Source organism: Neoarius graeffei, chromosome 11, assembly GCF_027579695.1.
Source record: "Neoarius graeffei isolate fNeoGra1 chromosome 11, fNeoGra1.pri, whole genome shotgun sequence".
Taxonomy (NCBI): domain Eukaryota; kingdom Metazoa; phylum Chordata; class Actinopteri; order Siluriformes; family Ariidae; genus Neoarius; species Neoarius graeffei.
Window position 1 is genome coordinate 56,979,468 of NC_083579.1, and position 20,403 is coordinate 56,999,870.

Here is a 20,403-nt window from a genome sequence, read left to right on the forward strand (position 1 = left end):
TTTATGACGAGTAGCGTACGTCATGAGGCACAGCGGTAAAAGATTTCATGACGTACGTGACTCGTCCAAGGGCATTGAAGGGGTTAATTGATGACTTTAAAAAGTCATAAATCTAGATTCCAACCCCAGGCCTGGACAGCCAGAGTGGAGCACATGTTGATTTTCTTACTCTTTGATTTCTAGAGCTTTAACGTCACCAGATAACTATGCTATGATATCTAATCGCTTTTTATTGAAATTCAGGGTATTGCCCATGAAAATTCCACATAAGGACATTCTGTAAAATATTTTCTATGAGATATATAATCTACACAATGAATTGTCTAGTTTATGCATTTTAACATTACTTTATCATGTCAAGCCAAGTGGGTTTTTATAATCGTTCATCTTATAGCCAGTATACATTGGAATAAAATATCATTTCTCCAGGACCACAGTGCATGGCACACAAGACTACAAGTGTGAGTGCAGGACGAAGGATACACAGGACAGGACATGCACAAAATATGGGCTGTAAACTGTTTGGTCGTGTAGCAGCAGTACGTGTATTCATTCCATAATGTTCCATAAGTGTATATGTTCCATGGCTCCATAATGCTCCTTAAGCATTCCATAAAGAGTCTGATGCAAATATGAAGTAGTGTAGCAGCAGTAAGTGTAACTGTAGCAGCAATATGTATCACATTCCATAAAGTGTCTGGTGCAAATAGACGAAATGTGCAAAATAAGTCTAAGCTTACAGTCCGAGCAGGGTGTGGAGAAGAAAGGCTGTGGAAAATGTCTGATGCAAATGGACAAAAATGTGGAAGCTAAGACTGGACTTGGAGTCAGAGCAGGGTGTGCAGAAGCGAGTCGAGGGTGAGTGGGGGCAGCATGGTGTTCAGGAGCTGGCCTGCTTGAGGAAAAAAAAAACTATTGCACAGTCTGGGAGTCCTGTTCCTGATGCTGCAGAACCTTCTCCCAATAGGCCATTTGCAGGAATTGGTCATGTCAATTTTCCCCATAGCAACAAGCCCGTGGTGAGCAAGCTAACTTGACTTTCCTTGACAACCATAAGAGTTTGACTGGCGATGCGAAGCAATCCATTTCTATAATAGCTGTTTTTATCTTTTCTGCTGTCTTTTTTTACTCTAATTTTCGTGTGTACTTGGAAAAAGGTTGTGGTTTTAACTTCTGTCGTAAGTCAGAGCGAATCATTGGCTGTAAGAGTTTTTTTGGACTCAAGTTGGTCGCCGCCGAAAGAAATTCACGTGCGAAATGGCGGATTTCTCAGGTATGTTTATCACTTATTTCTCCTTTTCTACCTTTTATCATTCGCTTTAATGTGTGAAGATTCTTGAAAATAAATACAGATATATCCGCCATTTCGAACGTGAATTTCTTTCGGCGGTGACCAACTTGAGTCCAAAAAACTCTTTTACGGCCAATGATTCTCTTTAACTTGCGACAGAAGTTAAAACCACAAACTTTTTCCAAGTACACACAAAAATCCGGGTCAAAAAAGACAGTAGAAAAGGTAAAAACAGCTATTATAGAAATGGATTGCTTCGCATCGCCAGTCAAACTCTTATGGTTGTCAAGGAAAGTCAAGTTAGCTTGACCACCACGGGCTTGTTGCTATGGGGAAAATTGACGCGTGACCAATTCCTGCAAATGGCCTATTGGGAGGATGGTCCCAGTGTCTCATTGGCACATGCTTTTGCTTTAAAAATTTTTAAATGTATAGTGGTAATATTTTATTTAAAAATATCCAAGCTGTGTGTGTGTGCGTGCGCGCGCACACGCACCACAGGTGGGAGTGCAAATAATAAGAGACTGGGACATATGAAAGCATTTACCATTATGATTCACATTTTGAATTTATTTCCCCAGGAAGAAAATAATAGAAATATGACATGCGAAGTTGTTAGATACATTGAGCAGAGCACATAAAGCCAGGCACAGCATTGGTTTTGTATTTTATTTTGACATAAGGATTAAAATCACAGGATAGACTGCTATATCTAAACTTATTTAAACAGAACAGAGTTGTTTTATGACAGTATCCATTGCCATTACTGTATGTTTCTATCAGGGCTTTGAACCAGAATTTTTTTCCTATTGGTTCGTTCTGAACAGAAACAGAATTTTAACGTTTCCGGTTTTGGGTTCCACCATTAAATAGACGTTCCCGAACCGGTTAGAACAAAAAAATTTCGTTCCCGGAACGGTTAATTATGTTCCCTGTCAGCTGTTTAACAAACGGCTATAAAATTATGTCTCTGTCTCATCCAGCTTAAGCCAAATGTAGGCTAATTCTATTGCAACCTTCATTAAATAAGACAAGAAATAATTCAAAACAATAAGCATGCACCAATACCGATACTGGCATCAGCATCGGCCCCGATACTCCACTAATATACTCGTACTTGTCAAACAGTTGCCGATACCATGAACCGATACCAGTGCCGATCCCATGCGCCGATACCAATGTTCCCCGCAGCGCTTTTTGTTCCATTCGAGAGAGAAAAAAAAACTTAAGCATTGTTGAGCTCAGGCTTGAGCATAATATGATAGGCTATACCATGCGCCGATAGTGTTCCGTGAAGCGCCTTTTGCCAGCGTCCGTTCGAGGAAAAAAAGCCTCTCCCAGGAAAAAAATTGTAAATCTCAAGCATTGAGCGTAGGCTAATTTCGTCAGAAGACAAAAAAAATTGTTCAACAACCCATTTTTCCATGACGAAGATGTGTTTGCGTAGTCATGAAACTGTGCCGTCACAACATCTTTCCCCAACACTGTCATTTTAAACATCTCTCCACACTCCACTCCCTTTCGCTGCCATACGCAGATAGGCCTACGCTAAGATCCCCAACGTTGTCCTTTTTTAATGTTGGCTATTCGCCTAGGTAAGGGTTTTGTAGGACAGGCTACTCACTAACAAACAAATGAAAATCGGATTTTTGTATAGGTGAATCCAACCGGCAGAGTTTTTAAGTACGAGTCCAACCGGGAGAGTTTAAGAGTGAAGAGTGAGAGAGAGAGCTTTAAGAAATGGCTGATTGAGTTTTCCAACTTGTTTCAGTTGAGGGCAACGCTAAGACCAAGGAAATTGACGTCCCATCTACAGGTATGGAGCTCCACGAGCACGGGACGCGATGTTGCGAATGGACAGCAACAGCGTCTGCCTAACAAGTTCTGCGACTGAACAAGAGCGTGCTCGAGGCATTCAACTCTCCTGCAGCACACAGCAGGATGTGCGCACATGAGAGGAGGGGGGGGCATATTTTAGTCTGCATTACTGGCGATGGAAATTAAATAATACATCGTCGCCGGCCACCACTGTTATCTTGTGCGCTCTCTGTGATGTTGCGATGGTCACTGCTCCTCCCTTTCACGCCCTTGTCTTGTTGCTAAATGTAATTGGATTAGTTTAAGCGCACCACCAGAACAACCCTTAAGTCAACCAAGACCGCAATGTTGCGGAAGGCCGATGATAGAGGGGGTAAGTGACCAGCGGAGTGAAATGATCACGCTGCATGTGGTAACTCACTGCTCTCTCCTCCCTTTATCAACAATCGGTCTTACATGTTGCAAGAGTGCAAGTCTTTCTTGACTTCGAAAGTTGGACATTGTAATCTAATCCAAATAAATAGCAGCCTTTTCCAGAAATTGCAGCAGCTAAATATTTAATTCTTTGTGTAGGCTATTTGCAATGAGTGTAGTTTTCTGGGAGTGAATGTTGCACGACAATCGAGAGAGGTCGCACACGGAAGCGCAGATAGCCTTGTAGTCCACGTTACACTGCCAGCAGACAGCGCCTCTTCATTTCACGGTAGCGCTTCTTTTGCAACATTGTTATGTAGGCCTAGCGCAGCAGCGCTTAGGTTTTGCAACATTATTGTAACAATGTTGCAAAAGATAAGCGCTACCGTGAAGAGGCGCTGTCTGGTTGTGTGACGTGGACTCAAGGCTACTCTGCGCTTCTGGAGCAGCGGAGATTGTCAATGTGAACCCGTGTGCATGATCACTCCAGTTAGAAAACAACATTCACGGGAAATAGATAAAGTAGGCCTATTAAATATTCAAATGCTGCAATTTTTGAAAAATTATATTTTAATAACATCAACAGTATCGGTAGTACTCGGTATCGGCAAGTACTGAAATGATAGTACTCATACTCGTATCGGTTTTCACAAATGTGGTATCGGTGCATCTCTACAAAACAATTATTATTTCAAATGTTGGCGATTTGGATTCTCAGTATGTCTTCCCATCTACACAAACAGAAAAAGTGCCAAAAATGAAAGATAATTCGTTTAGTGTGTTACCAAAGGCTAGTCAGGCCCTATGCATTGATAGGCTAACAGAGGTTAACGTCATTTAATGTTCGCGAGCCTCTCATTAATGTGGACAAATTGACGTTTTTGAATAACAATAGACTGCAATATTTACCTCTTATTTAAGATGTGGAGATGTGATAGTAGTCCACCCTCCCGCTCTCTCCATTCAGTCAGCGAACGTCACACAGGAAGTGAACCCCAGTGGGTCATAGAAACTTGCGCAGGAGAAGAATGACTTTTTTATTTGTAGGCTACGGAAACTTTGAGGAACGAAATAAAAACCGGTATTAACCGGTTACCATTATTTTTAATAAGCGTTTCTGTTCCGGAACATAAAAAATAATAAAGTTTCTGGTTTCGTTTCTGTTCCATGTGAAATAGAAAAAGTTCCCGGTTTTCGTTTTCGTTCCTTGAACCGGTTCAAAGCCCTGGTTTCTGTGCATCTGACATATAAATATCGCTTAATAGTCTTGTTTCAGTAAATAAAAGGTACCATATTTTGAATTGTGCATTTTTATAGGTACATAAATTCTTTGGTTTAACTTGCAAATTTTTTGTGTACGTGTCCACATAATCTAAAATAGATTACACAGTGGCATGAAGATCATCTCGTGTTGAAAATATTTTCACTTATTCCTGAATGTGTTCACCACTCAGAGATGAACTTCATATCTTCGTGCAACCGTGTAATATCATGTATATATGTATGTATAAAATTGTTATATTGATTTGGTCCCCCCCGAACTGAGATTATTGTATTTCCGTCCATTCAACACTTCCTACAAGAAGCTCTCAGCATGCGCTTTTCCCCCCACTGTAGGATACGGTTGACCTTTTTTTTTTCCTCTTTCTTGCTTTTCTCTGTTTGTCTTTCTCTTCCTGTGCTCATTTCTGTGAGTAGCTAAGCGAAGCCAGTCTATCAGCAACTGTGTGCATCTGTATGAAGCTTTGCCGGCCACCAAGAGTGTGCCAATGCTGCTGCACACTGTCAGCTCTTTCTTGCCTGGTATCTCTCACAACTCTCATTGCTCTCACAGACTCTCAGGTAACTGCGCTGTCTCAGTCCGTTTTTCTTTCCAATGCTTTTACTTTCTTTCTCATCACCTTTCTTCAGCACCTAATAAAGTTTGATTTCCTGAACTCCCCCTAATCTGTACTAACAAATCTAGCAGATTTTTGTAATATAACTTACATTTGTTGCAACCTTATGTCATGTAAATTATTTCTTACTAAATATAACGTGACCATTTAATTTTTCTACCATTTTATATTTTTAACTTCTTAGAATGGATTTTTATTATATTTTTGTTGATACTGTACCAATAAATAAGCTCTGTGTATTGGCCAATACTGAATGATAATCAGACACTGACAATCATGTGGTAACTCCACAAGCTTTTTTGATGCAAAGGGTGTTTTCACACTTGGTCCATATACCGGAGTCTGACGTTCACAGATTCCTTCTTAACAATGATTTGATTGCGCAGTCTCGTACGTCCACCCTTGTACACTCTGTTTCAATTCAAAACACCTTTTTATTTGTCCCCTAGGGGCAATTTAAAAGGCACGCAGAGAAGTACAGTTAACCACATAAGTAAAAAGCAAAACAAGCATAAAAATTATAACTGTGCAAGGTGGCAGTATGTGAATAAATAACTGTACAGTGGTACAATAGGTATAAATATGATTTTAAAAAAATTAAAAAAGCAGTATATACAAAAATAGTGTGGTGCAATTTGCTTATGTGGTAGAAGGACCAATAGCAGCAGAGTCTATATTTAAAGTGGAATGTGTATAGAGGGGGTGGTTAGTGCACCAGACAGGTTAGAGTGCATGTGGGGAAGGGGCAGGTGGGGTGAGTAAAGGGACAAGGATGGCACGGAGCTGAATAGCTCTGGGGACAAAGGTCGCTCTTCTCCTCTGTGTTCGACAGCACGGGCAACGGAGCCGGGGTCCTGAGGGGAGCCACTCAAATGCAGGGAACAGGACGTAAAGGGTCCTGAAGAATCCTGCCCACTGAGTTTACTGTCTGCTGCTCACAGAGTTGAGTGACCTAAGGGCCTCTGCGTGCTCTTGCGACAAGGCTTTTGCACATAGCTTTTCGCAGACAGTTGTAATTTATCGTTGAGCGGGGAGTAATAGGTGTGCGCAATGTTATTCACCGCCACAACGCAAGGGGGCGCGAAGTCGCGAAATCGCTAGGAGTAGTTGGTGGGTGTGGTTAGTGGAGTGTTTATCCTCCGGTTACTTATAATGACTAGAACTGGAGTCGTATAGATGTACGTACTTCCTCAATCAACCGCTCTTCGTGCTGCTCCATATTCGCTCGTGTTTTTAAAAATGGCGGTCGTGAAAACAAACCAAACCGGGAAAGTAGGGAAGCAGAAGTGCGTGTACAGCGGATGTAGAGTGGACCAATCAGAGCCCTCTTGTCTGCGACGCTGTCTGCGAGGCTTCTGCAGTAGTCACAATTTTTGGGAGGTGCGCGCAGAGTGTCTGCGAAGGGGGGGGGCTACGCAGACGCCATCTGCAACGCCATCTGCGAGGACTGGGTTGTCAGCATAAATTGGCCTTAAGAGGGAGTCCAGTCATTTTAGAGCACACCTTGACTGTGCTCTGCAGTCGTTTTTTGTTCCGAAGGCTAAGAGTATGGAACCAGCAGGTTATGGAAAATGTCATTCTACTCTCAATGACGTGAGAACAGAATGACATTTGCACTCGGGTTTGTTTTTCCCCGATTTTCTCCCTGATTTAGTCATGAGCAATTCCCACTCATCAGGATAACAGCTATCAAACGGGTGGTGAAGGCTATCCTGTGTTTTTTCTGATGCATGAGCAGCAGCTCAATGCATATTTTTGAACTGCTTCTCATGCAGCATCAGAGGGCAGTGTAACACACTCAAAGGAAAGCGCTCTCTGCTCACTGCCACATGCATCAGCTCACAGAAGCCTTTTATTGGCTCGTGTAGCTGTGATTGATAGGTGAGAGTGAGTATGCTGCCCCTCCCTGAGAGCACGGCTAATTTTGCTCTCTCTGACGTCCGGCCACGGAATGCCGTGGCATCATCAGGATTCAGACTTGTGATACCTGGATGATGGGGTGAATACTTTTCTGTTGCACTACTCAAGGCTCCAACTTCAAGTAGTCTGGAAAAAATGCAAGTGTGAAAATGCCCAAAGTTATGCAAAACTTCAGAGATGGGATGGCAGTGTGTTTTTAGATTCTAAAAACATAGAATTGTGTCCTGTATTCTGTTCTAATATCTGTGTTGTGTCATTCAATATAACACCTGTTCAATACGTTTAGGACCAGTGTCAGCCTGATGGCGATACTTACATTTCTAACCTTTAGTTTCACATACCATGATATCAACAGACTTGCATTAATTATTTTAGTGTGCGTCTTTATTACTCCACGTGTCTGAACCTTTTGTCTGATGTTTTTCCTCCTCAGACGTTGAAGAATGTCAGTTGTCTGAATGTGGAGGAGAAGGAGAGATGGGAGAGGGAGACAGTCTCCTCCCTCGTAGCAGCAGCACTTCAGATATTACCCAACAACTCTCAGACGCCTTCCCAGGTATGTGTACACACACACACCTCACTTTGGGGATATTGCCTTGTCTAGGAATAGGCCTACATTCTATATAACACGAGCTGTATTATAGCCCTTATGTCATTTGTTGAATTTGTAGGTCAAAACAGGGAGGATTCTCCAAATGCAAGCTACTCTGATGGCAAATCCTGGATATGTGACAACAGCTCTGTAGGCAAGAAGGAAACACCCATGGTCAGTCCCTTTTTAATGATTATTAGACCTCTGTAAATCATTTTATATAAACTCTTTTGGAAAAAAAAAGTGCGTTTCTTTCATGTTCAACTTAGATTTTGGTTCGACGGAGCAGCAGTCCAGGAGATATTGACTACCCAGGAGATGCAGGGTCTGTAAATACAAAGACAAAGATCCGGGAAAAGAGTAAGCTGCTTACCAGAGTATGCCCTTCAGCATGCAAATTATTTCTTCTCTAACCCTGGGTTTTCTAAAAATCATCATAAATGTCCTGTGTCATCAGCGACTTCAATAATTATAACTTTACATTTGGTAACTTTACTTTGAGGAGGATTCATCTGATGTACATCTTGGCCACAGTTTTGTAAGAAAAAAGTAATCTTTATAGAAAGCGGTGAGTAATTGTGCCTTCTGCGCTGGTGCTATACAGGACACATTTTTGTTGTCTTATTTACTCTTTGTAGGCGAGAGTGTGAGCAGCGAGACCTCAAACTCCTACCTCAATGATGCTGATGTAAATCTCCTGGCGTGGCAGGCCGTGGAGGAGGAGCAAGACTGTTCCTCTGCCAATGATGTCACTGTGAGCGTTAACATGGGAATGACCACTGATACAGAGAGCCAGAGGAGTCTCTTACTGAGTCAGAGTGAGGCACTGGCAGGTACAGCAATTCCTAGTTACTAAACGGGGTGAGACTTTAGTCTACCAGCAGCTTGGTTGATTATTTAAGTAATATTGGCTGGGTTTTTTTTTTATGGTATATAAAATATATTCCATTCAGCTAGCATGATATTGAATGAGTCGAAGACTAGTTCAACATCAGGCTAGCTGAATGGAATATATCTGATATACCACGAAAAAAAGCCAGATAATAATAACTAGAAAAGCACTCGGAGAGCGCAGACCTCCGCCAAGAATCCTTTAAAAAAATCCGGGATCCAGAAGGTGATCCGGATCACCGCCAAAATTTAATGGATTGTTACTTGTGTCCAGTTACACCTCTGGAAAAAATTTCAGAGCAATCCGTTCATTACTTTTTCCGTAATGTTGCTAACAGAAAAAACAACAAACAAACCAACGCTACCGAAAACATAACCTCTTTGACGGAGGTAGTAATAATAATAGTGCTGTCAAGCGATTAAAATATTTAATCGCAATTAATGTCGTGACTGTCATAGTTAACTCGCGATTAATCGCAATTTAATCACACATTTTTGTCACATGAAAAACCATTGTAATTCTCTTATCAGCATAAAGTGAATGGGCTTGCTTTGTACCAATGTGTTTTTGTTTTTGTTTTTGTTTTTTTATTGCAGAGCATAACACGTCCTGTCACAGCCACTGACATCCATAACTTCCATATTAGATGAGAAAACCAAGGGATGAAAAATAAAGTGCATATCACTGTGAAAATAAAAAAAGTTTTATTTTACTCTTCATTAGTTTCTTTTGAAGAGAAGTATTTGCCATAAAAGAAGAAAAAAAAACAGATAACAAAAATAAAAACATTCATCATACGTTCAAAAACGTTCATCATAGTGTGGCACTGTATTCTCTAATTCTCACTGCTTATAACTCTACACCTACCCGGTGGAGATGAGCTTGAAGACTGAAGGAACAATATTGAAAAGTATTTTTCCAGTCTCACCTGTGAAAGGTAATCCCATGTGATCTCGTTTGGACGGTAAACCTGTTGGTACAGTTAAACGCAGCACATGAATGAGGCATCTTTATTCTCGGCTACTGTCTAGACGCTATACCAGAGACGGCTGAAGAATCTCCGCTTTGCCCCATCCAATATGGCGGCGAGGATGTTTATATATCTATACCTTTCTCCATCACTCACACGTACTCTTATTGAAGCAGCGCGCGACAAGCCTCAACAGGAACTACGGGTGACTCGCAGGGACAAATTAGAATTTGCGTTAACGGCACTATTTTTTTTATCGCGTTAAATTGAGATCGTGTTAACGCGTTATCGCGTTAACTTTGACAGCACTAAATAATAATAATATTATTATTATTATTACACATTCTCTTTTCCAGTTTTTTGATGTCCATTGGTATGTTTTTTTTGTTTTTGTTTGTTTGTTTGTTTTTTGTTTGGTTTTTTTTGTCTTGTAAACAGAGGGGAACCGTAAGGGCCTTCTAGGCCTTCAGAGAAGGCCCAAACAGATCATCATTTCAAATTTTTTATTGAACTTATTTCATTCTTTAATTGCTTTCATGATTTCGTTATAATTATCCATCCATCCATTATCCGTAACCACTTATCCTGTGCAGGGTCATGGGCAAGCTGGAGCCTATCCCAGCTGACTATGGACGAGGGGTGGGGTACACCCTGGACAAGTCGCCAGATCATCACAGGGCTCATAATTATTCTTCTAATTGTAATTTGGCCTCATTTTCTATCAAATTTGCTTCAGAAATGGAAAGGTTTACTGTCCTGAAAACATCCAAATCAAGTTATCCAGTGAGTTTTTTTTTTTTTTTTTCTCCTCTCTTCTTCTTCTCTAGGCAGAGAAAAGGGTTTAGAGCTGGCTCACTCATTGGTTAGGACTTCATTGCTGGGACAGAAGGCCATGGCAGTGTATGCTTATGTAGGAAGTGATGGATGAATTAACCAATCAGATTTTAGTTTATATTAGGAGGGACCAAAAATGTATCGCCCTCGGCCTACTCGAAGGCCAGCGCTAGCTTAACCACGATTCAGCACCATCAGCACAGCCGTGAAGTAACCTTCCAGCCAGTGTAGCGTTCATCAGTGGTGTTAGCGAATGCTAATAAAGCAGTCAAGCCAGTGCTATTGAGAACAAGTAGCACAGGCTAACGACCGAAAAATTACAATTTCTGTCTCCAGACTCCTCTTCCATGCACGCTCACCACAGTATTTTTCCCTATGTAATCTACTTAGTTATTTCTAAAATCAACATCGAAAGCTACACACAGTGGCGCTACCTGGCACCCTGCTGCAGATCCCTTGCAAAATCCTTTGCCCTGATGTGTCTGGCTAAGCTTTGGCTGAGTTCAAGTTCCAGTTCTAATAGTAACGGTTTGCCACTGCTTGTAAATGTGCATGAAGAATAACTAATTAAGTTTTGGTAGCCTTTCAGGTGTTCAATGCGTCTTTAGTTTCAGTTTATTTATTTTGTGCTTAATTATAGCATAGCTAATCCTAGCACTGAATTAGCCTCATTGTTCCTCTTTCCCAGAGAACAAAGAAATGGTTCTGCACATGCCCAGTAGAAAACGTTCTCATTGGATATTCGCATTAGCTTTGACGTGTAGCGTTATGTTGGCTTGATATCATGTAATATCGTAAACCATATTGCACGCTCATTCTTCATTGGGATGTGCGATATGCTAACAATATTGCATGCCGTCGAACCAAATAAATGGAACCCGTTAGAAGGGAATAGAATGCATGTTTTTATTCCATGGAAAAAGTGTCCTGTATGTATAATAATAATAAGCAGTATCACACAAGCAAGAGTCTTGTTGGTACTGAATATCTGTCGTGGGGTGTGGCTTTTTTTTTTTCTTTTCCTGAGTATCAACATGGCTGCGATTACTTGCAGCGCTCGTCCTACAGACTTGTGCTTGTGTCCAAATCACAACTATGCTGATACTCAGTACAACAGCATGATTGCAAGTATGATATTACTTTTATAAAACATTTTTATAAAGAAGAAATTAATTTAGTTATTGGTATTTCAGATGCTCCTACTATGAAAATAGCTCTCAAAGAAGACACAACTGGGTAGATTGTTGCATGTTGCCATGCGATGCACGGATTGACTAACAGCCCATATTAAGTGTAGTAACTAACTGTTGCAGGAATTGGAATTTTGTGGCAAACACAGACAAGCAGAGTGATACAAACAGTACATTACACACTGTAAAGATGATTTGTTTTAATTTTAAAAAGTTAGTACCCAGGCTGCCTTAAAATTTTGAGTTCATTAAAACTCATCATAAGCGCAATGAGGCAATCAGTTTACACTACCGTTCAAAAGTTTGGGGTCACCCATACAATTTTGTGCTTTCCATGAAAAGTCACACTTTTTTATTTACCACCATAAGTTGTAAAATGAATAGAAAATATAGTCAAGACGTTTTTCTGGCCATTTTGAGCATTTAATCGACCCCACAAATGTGATGCTCCAGAAACTCAATCTGCTCAAAGGAAGGTCAGTTTTATAGCTTCTCTAAGAGCTCAACTGTTTTCAGCTGTGCTAACATGATTGTACAAGGGTTTTCTAATCATCCATTAGCCTTCTGAGGCAATGAGCAAACACATTGTACCATTAGAACACTGGAGTGAGAGTTGCTGGAAATGGGCCTCTATACACCTATGGAGATATTGCACCAAAAACCAGACATTTGCAGCTAGAATAGTCATTTACCACATTAGCAATGTATAGAGTGGATTTCTGATTAGTTTAAAGTGATATTCATTGAAAAGAACAGTGCTTTTCTTTCAAAAATAAGGACATTTCAAAGTGACCCCAAACTTTTGAACGGTAGTGTAACTTACTCTATGAATTTCAATGAATTCAAAATTTTAAGGCAGCCTGGTTACTAACTTTTGACAAGACTTTTAACTCTTGGAATGGTGCTTGCTTAGTCACATTAGTAGACTGGAACTAACTGTTGGATGATGAGGATGATGATTATTAATAGTATGCATATAATTATTTTAGTATAAATACAAAGGTGATTTATAGAAAATTGCACACGCTGATTGGTTGAGAAATTCGGACTATTTCTCAATAATCGGCTCGAGTGACTCGGCAAAATAGCAGCCAATCGCTTCATCGCTGTAAGTGAGGAAGAATTACAAATTATGAAAGAAAATGCTGCTCCTAAAGGCACTAAAGATGCGACAAAGTTTGGTTTAACCCCTTCAATGCCCTTGGACAAGTCACGTACGCCATGAAATCTTTTACTGCTGTGCCTTATGACCGAAGAATGTTCTAGGCATTGACTGTAATTCATATGTGCCACTGTGAAGTAAAAGTAATGTGCCATGTGAGGTACATAAAAGGAGGTGTTTGACGAGTAGCGTACGTCATAAGGCACAGCGGTAAAAGATTTCATGACGTACGTGACTTGTCCAAGGGCACTGAAAGGGTTAAAACTATTCAAAGGTAAGGTGTAACTGTGATCTATTTTATCTATTTCAAAACAAAGTATTTCATGTGACTCGGTGTAGATAAGTAACAAGTCTGTGCGTGCTACATTTGCATGCTGCTTTTAAAGATTGAAATAAATGATTTTTTTTTATTGAAATAAATGATTTATTTTAATGATTTTTAAAAATCATTTAATTTTTTTAATCACCTGTGTGTATTTATACTAAAACAATTATCCACCTCAGGCTCAGTGAATGTTGGTGAATAATAACCCTGACTTCGTCTCGCTTATTATTCACCGATATTCTGTTCGCCAAAGGCGACGTAAATAATTGTTTAAATGTAACTACGACTACAACCCCGATTCCAAAAAAGTTGGGACAAAGTACAAATTGTAAATAAAAACGGAATGCAATGATGTGGAAGTTTCAAAATTCCATATTTTATTCAGAATAGAACATAGATGACATATCAAATGTTTAAACTGAGAAAATGTATCATTTAAAGAGAAAAATTAGGTGATTTTAAATTTCATGACAACAACACATCTCAAAGTTGGGACAAGGCCATGTTTACCACTGTGAGACATCCCCTTTTCTCTTTACAACAGTCTGTAAACGTCTGGGGACTGAGGAGACAAGTTGCTCAAGTTTAGGGATAGGAATGCTAACCCATTCTTGTCTAATGTAGGATTCTAGTTGCTCAACTGTTTTAGGTCTTTTTTGTCGTATCTTCCGTTTTATGATGCGGCAAATGTTTTCTTTTTTTTTTTTTTTTTAAAGATATTTTTTTGGGCTTTTTGCACCTTTATTGGATAGGACAGTGTAGAGACAGGAAATGAGCGGGAGAGAGACGGGAAGGGATCGGGAAATGACCTCGGGCCGGAATCGAACCCGGGTCGCCCGCATTCATGGTATGGCGCCTTAACCACCTGAGCCACGATGCCCCCGCGGCAAATGTTTTCTATGGGTGAAAGATCTGGACTGCAGGCTGGCCAGTTCAGTACCCGGACCCTTCTTCTACGCAGCCATGATGCTGTAATTGATGCAGTATGTGGTTTGGCATTGTCATGTTGGAAAATGCAAGGTCTTCCCTGAAAGAGACGCCGTCTGGATGGGAGCATATGTCGCTCTAGAACCTGGATATACCTTTCAGCATTGATGGTGTCTTTCCAGATGTGTAAGCTGCCCATGACACACGCACTAATGCAACCCCATCCCATCAGAGATGCAGGCTTCTGAACTGAGCGCCGATAACAACTTGGGTCGTCCTTCTCCTCTTTAGTCCGAATGACACGGCGTCCCTGATTTCCATAAAGAACTTCAAATTTTGATTCGTCTGACCACAGAACAGTTTTCCACTTTGCCACAGTCCATTTTAAATGAGCCTTGGCCCAGAGAAGACGTCTGCGCTTCTGGATCATGTTTAGATACGGCTTCTTCTTTGAACTATAGAGTTTTAGCTGGCAACGGCGGATGGCACGGTGAATTGTGTTCACAGATAATGTTCTCTGGAAATATTCCTGAGCCCATTTTGTGATTTCCAATACAGAAGCATGCCTGTATGTGATGCAGTGCCGTCTAAGGGCCCGAAGATCACGGGCACCCAGTATGGTTTTCCGGCCTTGACCCTTACACACAGAGATTCTTCCAGATTCTCTGAATCTTTTGATGGTATTATGCACTGTAGATGATGATATGTTCAAACTCTTTGCAATTTTACACTGTCGAACTCCTTTCTGATATTGCTCCACTATTTGTCGGCGCAGAATTAGGGGGATTGGTGATCCTCTTCCCATCTTTACTTCTGAGAGCCGCTGCCACTCCAAGATGCTCTTTTTATACCCAGTCATGTTAATGACCTATTGCCAATTGACCTAATGAGTTGCAATTTGGTTCTCCAGCTGTTCCTTTTTTGTACCTTTAACTTTTCCAGCCTCTTATTGCCCCTGTCCCAACTTTTGAGATGTGTTGCTGTCATGAAATTTCAAATGAGCCAATATTTGGCATGAAATTTCAAAATGTCTCACTTTCAACATTTGATATGTTGTCTATGTTCTATTGTGAATACAATATCAGTTTTTGAGATTTGTAAATTATTGCATTCCGTTTTTATTTACAATTTGTACTTTGTCCCAACTTTTTTGGAATCGGGGTTGTACTATAACTACACCTACTACTACTTGCAGTACTAATTTATTTATTTTTTTAATTTACATATTGCTTTTCTCACATTCACTATTGTAAGAAAGCTTGAAGGATGGGAAACATTGTGAAAGTCTGCAGACCATGATCTGCCTCTCATAGAGGCTTGTCTCATCTTAACAAGTGGTACTGAAACACCGCACGAGTGTTTGTTTGCTAATGATTGAGACGTCGCTTACTCCTACTCATTTGATTACTTTATGTAATTTATGGAACTCCCAACCCCTCTCAGCTTTGTCCTTCTTGACCCCTCATCTGTTGAACCCTATCCAACTTCCCAGCAAGCAAGTGTGCTATCTGTATTTCTCCATACTTATTCAATATGTGAATCCATTGCTCTGCATGATGACGGGTCTCACATGGCTTTTTATGGTATCCCGTATCCTAGTGGTTTTGTGTATTTGTGTCCTTTTGTATTTGAACATTAATCCATCCTCCTCTGTGAATCCCTGTAGTCTTTAACAAGTTCATTTTACAGATGATATCCAAAGCACTATATGATCAAATGTTAAGTCTTACATTTGGTAGTGCTGCTGGTGGTGAATCATCTACAGCCCTGTGATCAATCAAAGCACCACATGTGTTTCCTGTTTGTGTTCTGTGGATTGATCGTGTGTGTGTGTCTGTGTGATTCTCCACCTTGTGCTTTCGCCACTGTGTGTGTAGGTTCTGAGTGTGTCCACTTGCTCCACTCTGCCCATCTGTCCCCATGTCCCCCCGTTTCTCCCACCCTGCTCCTGCCCCAGGGCTACAGTGACGGCTCTCAGCTCCTGGAGGACGCCATGCACATGCCTCATGATCTGGGTACTGAACCAGTTTTCCTCTCCATCTTCGCTGACCTCCAAACCTCCTGTGTCCATGATCTTATCTGAAAATTTCAAACTGAATTGTATAATTTGGCTGAACACTTTGACCAAAGAATTCAAGAAAGCATTCGACAAAAATGTGTTTTGCAGTAACATTTATACCACAGCACTGTTGAACTCTTAAATCGTATTGGTCTGAAGGTGTTGAATTTTAATATTCTTTATCAGTACGAGTTTGACCGTAATGCCAACTCAAAGGCAAATCACAGTTTTATATTAATGAGCTTGTTATAGTAGGTTATTGTTTCTATAGAAACTGCATACATAGGGGTTTGTGTGATGAATGAGCCACAAAAATGGATTTAAAAAAAAAAAGAGGATAATTGTTGATATGGTGAGGTTTTCTGCAAGAAGACCTTTATTTACCTTTTTTGCAATATTTCCAGTGTAACAAACAAAGGTAAAGTTGTACCTTAAAATGCTCAGAGGGTATTGCCTTTTTTCAGGTTCTTGGTAACAAGCTGCATTTTATTTTTTTGTCTTCACGCCAAGTGAAAGAAAAAGGCTAGCTGTTTAGCTTCAATCATGTAAATGTTAACAGGAGTTAACTTGTTTGGTGCATATTCCACGAGATTAAATGTAACTATAAATGGCAAAAGTATTATGTTGTCATCCTTAATAAATAAAAAAGTAGAGCAAATTGCTGTGGTATCAGAGGAATAAACCATATACTGTTATGGGGGGGGGGGGTCAACTTTGAGATATTACACCCCATAGTTGATTATCTCAATCGTTTTATTCCTGACTTGTATTTCCTTACTTATTCCCTTCAACAACTGCATAAAACAATAGGAGAAAATAAAAATGTGACATTTTTATTGTAAGAGAGTCTTGGGTAAACGGGTTTTTCTATTCTTTTTTTTTTTTGAGTACAGCAAAATGTCTTTTGTTATTAGTGGTAACCACATGAAATCCAGATGTAGTAGACAAAGATAATCTTGGAAAAATATTGGCATATTACTTTTTTTTTTTCTTATTTATGAGCAAGTATCAGCTTTCAAGACTCTACTGTCTTTAAATGATAAGAGTTACACAGGAAAGCAGCAAATATGAGTTGAAATGTATTAAGTGTAAAACTCTCAAAGATTCTTTCATTTTATTTACTTTGTGAGTAGCAAATTTTTCCTGAGGAGTGCTGCTAAAATCTCGGTTATTGTTCTGTTCTTTGACTTGCATTGTCTGATCTGTTTCGCGTACAGACAGCAGCGAGTTTCTGGCTGATGACATCAGCATCATCGCCGGTGGCTGTTTGACTGGCTGGCATGCTGATTCTGCCTTTGTACTCTGGAGGAGGATTCTAGGCATTCTGGGGGATGTAAACAACATCCGGTGCCCTCAAATCCATGCCAAGGTCTTCAGCTACCTGTATGAGCTCTGGCACAAGTTGGCCAAGGTATTGACACTGACGATTCAGAAAAACTGGTTTCCAAGTCATGATGTCAAATGACGTTAAAGCACTTGAATCTTAATCCAGAAATCTCCCACTGATGTGTTCTAGGATATTCCCTCAGTACGTTCCTTCCCTTTTATGTTCTCAGATAAGAGATAACCTGGGGATCAATGTGGATAACCAGTCAGCTCTGCCCAAAACCCTGTTCATTCCTCCGCTTCGAATGTTGGCTTCCTGGCTCTTCAAGGTGAGTCGTTTATTTCTGAAGCACACGTGGTGAGGTGAGGATTGAATTAGGTATAGAACTAGAATATTGATTGAGTAACCTACAGAACGGTAAGCTTGATCCTTATCCTATTATGTGGATTTGTCCACACTTGTTTGTTATGAATCATTCCTTTCACATTTTTATTGATTTTCTGCACTTTTTTTTCCCCCCTCTGTGTCCCCAGGCCACCATGCTGCCCGCAGAGTTTAAGAGCGGGAAACTGCAGGCTTATAGGCTGATCTGTGAGATGATGACTAAACATCAGGATGTGCCACCCAACAGCGACTTCCTGGTGCATCTCTATCACGTCATGCACAAGGGCTTCACCAGTGATGACCAGGTATCTGTCAGTTCACATGGGAGCTAATGGTTTCTTGCTCCACACATTGTTTGACTTTTATTTTGTCAGAGTGGGAGCACAAAGAGAATTTCATAACCTTTACTAGACATCAGTACCTCATTATTAGTACATTAGACAGCATGAGTACGTGGCATATGTTTTGCTGTTGGCTCTGATGCAGTTCTTAAAGGAATGCTTCATGCTGTGACCATTAGATGGCGCTGACATTTTGTACATGCTGTTGCTTTTGACTTGTTTGTGTAGAAAGTTATTTGATGACACTGTGTTCTTGATTTAATCGGACAGTCCACCGCACCCTTAACTTTATCCACGCTTGGCCATCTAAATTGTGAAGTCTCGATTTTAGTTTTAGATGTTCTTGAAAACCATAACTAATATTAGCATATTAAAGGAACAGTCCACCGTACTTCCATAATGAAGTATGCTCTTATCTGAATTGAGACGAGCTGCTCCGTACCTGTCCGAGCTTTGCGCGACCTCCCAGTCAGTCAGACGCAGTCAGACGCGCTGTCACTCCTGTTAGCAATGTAGCTAGGCTCAGTATGGCCAATGGTATTTTTTTGGGGCTGTAGTTAGATGCGACCAAACTCTTCCGCGTTTTTCCTGTTTACATAGGTTTATATGACCAGTGATATGAAACAAGTTCAGTTACACAAATTGAGACGTAGCGATTTTCTATGCTATGGAAAGTCCGCACTATAATGACAGGCGTACTAACACCTTCTGCGTGCTTCGGCAGCGCATTGATATCTGAGCTCCGTATCAATGCGCTGCCGAAGCGTGCAGAAGGTGTTAGTACGCCTGTCATTATAGTGCGGACTTTCCATAGCATAGAAAATCGCCACGTTTCAATTTGTGTAACTGAACTTGTTTCATATCACTGGTCATATAAACCTATGTAAACAGGAAAAACGCGGAAGAGTTTGGTCGCATCTAACTACAGCCCCAAAAAATACCATTGGCCATACTGAGCCTAGCTACATTGCTAACAGGAGTGACAGCGCGTCTGACTGACTGGGAGGTTGCGCAAAGCTCGGACAGGTACGGAGCAGCTCGTCTCAATTCAGATAAGAGCATATTTCATTATGGAAGTATGGTGGACTGTTCCTTTAAGGGAATTACATTATCAAGCTGTAACCACTAGATGTAGCTGAAGTCTGTGCAATGATTATTTTATTTTGATCATCTCATCTCTAGCCGCTTTATCCTGTTCGACAGGGTCGCAGGCAAGCTGGAGCCTATGTCTATTTTAATCATAGCCAAAAATTCTAGATGGTGAACTTATTTCATCGTATGTTTAATACGCAAACGTGAATAACTCTCAGTAATAATTACATAATATGACTGATATAATAAACACATTGAGGCTATTATTGTTATATTCTCCGTAACAAGTTAACAATTCTTCTTTTACGAATGTATTCATTTATTTACTCTTCAAAGGAGAACATGAGAAACTCCATACAGAAAGTAAACAGAGCTTAGGATTAAGCCGTGTCATCTCCGTTATACAGTACATTGTTTTTCCCCCCTTTTAATAGTGACAACATATAAGCATTTGAGAAGAAATTGAGAACTTTTAAATTGTGCGCGCGCACACATCTGTTTCACTGTCCTTGTGAGGACCTTCAGTTGACATAATTACAACTGCAGTTAATTAAAGTCGTGCCTGCACCCAAACCTCACCCTGACCTTCACCTCAGTAATGAAAAGGAAACTTTTTGGCTCTCTTTTTTTTTTTTTATTAAACAAAATGGCGGCAATTTACTTACTTGTGGGGACCATCCAAATGTCCCCACAAGGTCAAAATTGTCAGATTTTACTATCCTTGTGGGGACATTTGGTCCCCAGTAGTATATGAAAACGCACACAGAGGACCAAATGTCCCCACAAGGACTGTAAAATCTGACAATTTTGACCTTGTGGGGACATTTGGATGGTCCCCACAAGGAAATTGCTGCTGTTTTTGTTTTTTAAACAAAAAAATAAAAGCCAAAAAGTTTCCTTTTCATTACTGAGGTGAAGGTTAGGGTGAGGTTTGGGTGCAGACATGACATGAATTAACTGCAGTAAT

The 20,403-nt window shown here is 40.4% G+C and overlaps 1 protein-coding gene across 5 annotated transcripts in view; it reads left to right on the forward strand.

Annotated features, from left to right (window-relative positions):
* ralgapa2 (Ral GTPase activating protein catalytic subunit alpha 2) overlaps positions 1–20,403 on the forward strand; it is a 233,987-nt gene that overhangs the window by 135,110 nt on the left and 78,474 nt on the right. For all 5 annotated transcript variants that reach the window (XM_060934311.1, XM_060934314.1, XM_060934313.1 and 2 more), the window contains exons 17-24: positions 7,775–7,897; positions 8,013–8,107; positions 8,203–8,293; positions 8,572–8,766; positions 16,111–16,248; positions 17,510–17,703; positions 17,849–17,947; positions 18,153–18,308. In XM_060934311.1, coding sequence (XP_060790294.1) covers positions 7,775–7,897; positions 8,013–8,107; positions 8,203–8,293; positions 8,572–8,766; positions 16,111–16,248; positions 17,510–17,703; positions 17,849–17,947; positions 18,153–18,308 — 1,091 coding nt within the window. The remainder of the gene's footprint in view (positions 1–7,774; positions 7,898–8,012; positions 8,108–8,202; positions 8,294–8,571; positions 8,767–16,110; positions 16,249–17,509; positions 17,704–17,848; positions 17,948–18,152; positions 18,309–20,403) is intronic.